At 51.8% G+C, this 3980-nt stretch overlaps 1 protein-coding gene across 1 annotated transcript; it reads left to right on the top strand.

The window, feature by feature from the left end:
- The first annotated feature begins 2348 nt into the window (after positions 1-2348).
- LOC143856011 (uncharacterized) lies at positions 2349-2945 on the top strand. Its single transcript, XM_077366053.1, has one exon. It carries the CDS (start codon positions 2349-2351, stop codon positions 2943-2945), a length of 597 nt encoding a protein of 198 aa, XP_077222168.1.
- Positions 2946-3980: the final 1035 nt, after the last annotated feature.

Raw genomic sequence — 3980 nt, 5'->3', positions numbered from 1 at the left:
ACGCCGTGCACACATACAGCAAGAAGATGAAGACAGAGAACGAGATCTCCTTCTCATATGCGGATCTCGACAACTTGATATTGCCTCATGACGACGCCCTGGTCTTAACCATGCTCGTCGCAAACTGGGAGTTGAATGAAATCCTGGTTGACAGCGGGAGTTCGGCTGATAACTTGTACTATCATGCTTTCGAGAGAATGATGATAGGAGACGACCGTCTCAGGCCGGCGAACTCAGATCTGTTTGGTTTCTCAGGGGGGGTCGTGAAAGTGGAGGGATAGATTGAACTCCCAGTCCCCGTCGGAGAGCCGTCCTGCCAAGCCTTCGCCATGGTCAACTTCCTGGTAGTGAGGGCCACTTCGGTCTATAACGCTATCTTGGGACGGCCTGGCCAGAACCTAATCAGTGCAATCGCTTCAGTGTATCACCAGAAGATGAAATTCATAACGCCAAACGGCATGGGTGAAGTCCGGGGAGACCAGCCCCAGTCCAGGGAGTGCTATGCAATGGCACTCAAAGGCAAGAATGCGGTGGAGTCGCTGCCGATTGAGCTACTCGACCTGAGGGACGAAGCCCAAGGAACTCAGCCTGCCGAAGACCTCATCACCATCCCTCTGTGCAAGGGTGATAATGAGAAAGTCATTCAGATCGGCTCCTCTCTAAGCAGCAGCATCCAGCACCACCTCACCCAGTTTCTTCAAAACAATGCAGACGTCTTTGCATGGGCTCCCGTTGACATGCACCGCATAGACCCGGAGGTCAGCACGCATAGACTTGGTGTTGACCCAACCTGCAGACCAGGGAAATAGAGAAGAAGGCATTTCGCCTTTGAAAGGCGGCAGGCGATAAAAGAAGAAGTGGAGAGGCTCTTAAGGGCTGACTTCATCCGAGAAATCCAATACCCGGACTGGTTGGCAAACGTGGTCCTGGTAAAGAAGACTAATGGAAAGTGGAGGACCTGCGTTGATTTCACCGATCTGAACAAAGCTTGTCCCAAGGATAGCTATCCGCTCCCAAAAATTGATCAGCTCATTGACGCCACTGCAGGTCACGAATTACTAAGCTTCATGGACGCCTTCTCTGGATACAACCAGATCAGGATGTATGAGTCAGATATACCAAAGACTTCCTTTGTGACAGATCAAGGGACCTACTGTTACCGTGTCATGCCCTTCGGTCTAAAAAATGCCGGGGCCACGTATCAGAGGCTCGTGAACAAGCTCTTCCGGAATCAGATCGACTGCAACATGGAAGTCTATGTCGACGACATGCTAGTCAAAAGCCGGAGCTCACAAGATCATGTGTCCGACTTGGAAGAAGCATTCCAAGTCCTAAGAAAGCACAACATGAAGCTCAACCCCACCAAGTGCACTTTCGACGTCAGCTCGGGAAAGTTCTTGGGATTTATGGTAAGCCGAAGAGGGATAGAGGCCAATCCAGAAAAGATCAAGGCCGTGGTAGAGATCACTCCACCAAAAACCATCAGAGAAGTACAACGGCTCACAGGAATGGTGGCCGCTCTGGGGCGCTTCATTTCAAAATCCGCAGAGAGGTGCCTGCCCTTCTTCAACGCCGTCAAAGGACTCAAGACTGCGCCCTGGACAGAGGAGTGCCAGACTGCATTCGAGGAGTTGAAGTAGTACCTGTCCTCTCCACCACTGTTGGAAAAGCCGGAACCAGGTGAGGAGCTACTCCTGTATCTGTCCGTGAGCCCCACGGCTCTAGCAGCAGTCCTAGTTCGTGAAGAGCACCGCCAGCAAAAGCCTGTCTACTATGTCAGTAAAGTTCTCCATGAAGCCGAAATGAGGTACCAGCGGGTCGAGAAATTGGCTTACTCGCTGGTGATGGCAGTCAGGAAGTTGAGGCCGTATTTTCAAGCCCACACAAAAGGTCCTGACCGATCAGCCGCTCAGGCAAGTTCTCCACCGACCAGACACCTCAGGGCGTATTGTAAAATGGGCCGTGGAGCTGAGCGAATTCGACATCCAGTACGTGCCTAGGCCTACGATAAAGGCTCAAGTCCTGGCAGACTTTGTGCCTGAATGCACCATCCCCCAGCCGAGCACTGAACCTGAAATTGTCAAACCCCGGCTGTGGAGATGGAAGCCATGACTGAGGAGCGAACAGGAGATGGGACTGAAATGGAAATCACCCCCGCACCAGCAGAACAGGATCCATCAACCGCCGAACCGATTTGGGAAGTGTACGTCGACGGATCTTCGAACAAGGGTGGCTATGGAGCCGGTTTGATTCTCACCGGACCTGACAACTTCACTGCAGATTATGCCCTAAGGTTCGGATTCCGCGCGTCAAACAATGAGGCAGAGTATGAAGCCCTCCTCGCCGGAATGAATCTCGCAGTCCAGACCAGCGCCCAGAGGCTTAAAACATACTGTGACTCCCAGCTGGTTGCAAACAAGATTCAAGGGGTCTATGAGGCCCACGACGAGCACATGATCAAGTACCTCTCCCAGGTCCGCCAGCTAGCCAGCAAGTTCAAAAGTTTTGAGGTCATCAGAATTCCCAGAACAGAAAATACAAAAGCAGATGTGCTGTCTACGCTGGCCGCATCCGGATACACCACTCTCGGGAGTCTATGCATGGAGTTTCTACAGAAGTCCAGTATAGAAGATAAGGCCGCTGAAGTAATGCAGCTGGAGCACGAATCCTGCTGGATGGACGAAATCATTGAATATCTATGCAGCGGGAAGCTTCCCGAGGCAAAGAAGGACGCCCGCAGAGTGACGCAGAGAGCAGCTCGGTTTTCCCTTGATGGTGAGAACCTGTACAAAAGGTCATACACCCTCCCATACCTAAAGTGTCTCCGGCCAAGCAACGCCGCATACACCCTGCAAGAGACGCACGAAGGGATTTGTGGAGAACATCTGGGGGCCAAAGCCCTGGCAATCAAAGTGCTGCTGAGAGGCTGTACTGGCCTACCTTAAGACAAGACGCACTGAATCTGGTCAGAAGGTGCGAGAGATGTTAAAAATTCTCTCCCACCATCCACCAGCCTGTTGTATCCGTGGCCCCGATCATCAGCCCACTCCCCTTCGCAGTATGGGGCATGGACATCTTGGGCCCCTTTCCGCCGGCCTCCGGAAGACGCGTGTTCGTAGTAGTTGCTATTGACTATTTCACCAAATGGGTGGAGGCTGAACGGCTAGCCCAGATTACAGAGCAGAACGTGCAGAACTTCTATTGGAAGTCAATGGTTTGCAGATTTGAGATCCCACGCGTCTTGATAACAGATAACGGCAAACAATTCGACTGCCGGAGCTTTTGAAAGTTTTGCTCCAACTTGAAGATCGAGCAGAGGTTCACTCCAGTAGCGCACCCGCAGACCAACGGGCAGACAGAAGTGACGAACAGAATCCTATTGCAGGGGATAAAGAAGACGCTGGACGAAAAAGCTGGCCGGTGGGCAGATGAGCTTTATCATGTCCTGTGGGCATATCGTACCACCCCGTGCACATCAACGGGGAGTCGCCATTCAACTTGTCCTTTCGGACGTTGGCCGTAATACCTGTCGATGTGGGCGCCCCGTCTCCAAGAGTCACCAACTTCAATGAGAAACTCAATGGAGATGGGCTCCATGCAAATCTGGACTTACTGGAAGAAGCCCGGGAAGAGTCTCGAATCAGGGTCATCGCCTAGAAGCAGAAAGTTTCCAACTATCATGATTCGAAGGTACGCCCCAGAGAATTCCGAGCAGGAGATCTGGTCCTAAGGAAAGCTGCTATCTCCCAACCAAAGAAGGTTGGAAAACTCTCCCCGACCTGGGAGGGGCCGTACCGAGTAAAAGAGGTGATTCGTCCGGGAAGTTATAAGCTGGAGACGCTGGAGGAGCACCTATTACGCCATGCATGGAATTCAAAGAACCTCCGCAAATACTATCAGTAGTAGGCTACCCAGCGTGAAAGTGACTTTGTAAATATATGTTGAACGTGAATGGTAGAAGCTCTTTTGCAAATCTCTTC

This window comes from Tasmannia lanceolata, unplaced genomic scaffold (genome assembly GCF_043159265.1).
Source record: "Tasmannia lanceolata isolate RefF3 unplaced genomic scaffold, GAP_Taslan_0.1 ptg000023l, whole genome shotgun sequence".
In the NCBI taxonomy this organism is placed as follows: domain Eukaryota; kingdom Viridiplantae; phylum Streptophyta; class Magnoliopsida; order Canellales; family Winteraceae; genus Tasmannia; species Tasmannia lanceolata.
This window is presented reverse-complemented; position numbering and strand designations above follow the sequence as displayed.

Bases quoted from the DNA above. Each gene is read 5' to 3' on its own strand.
- LOC143856011 (XM_077366053.1), top strand. From the start codon at position 2,349: ATGAATCTCGCAGTCCAGACCAGCGCCCAGAGGCTTAAAACATACTGT.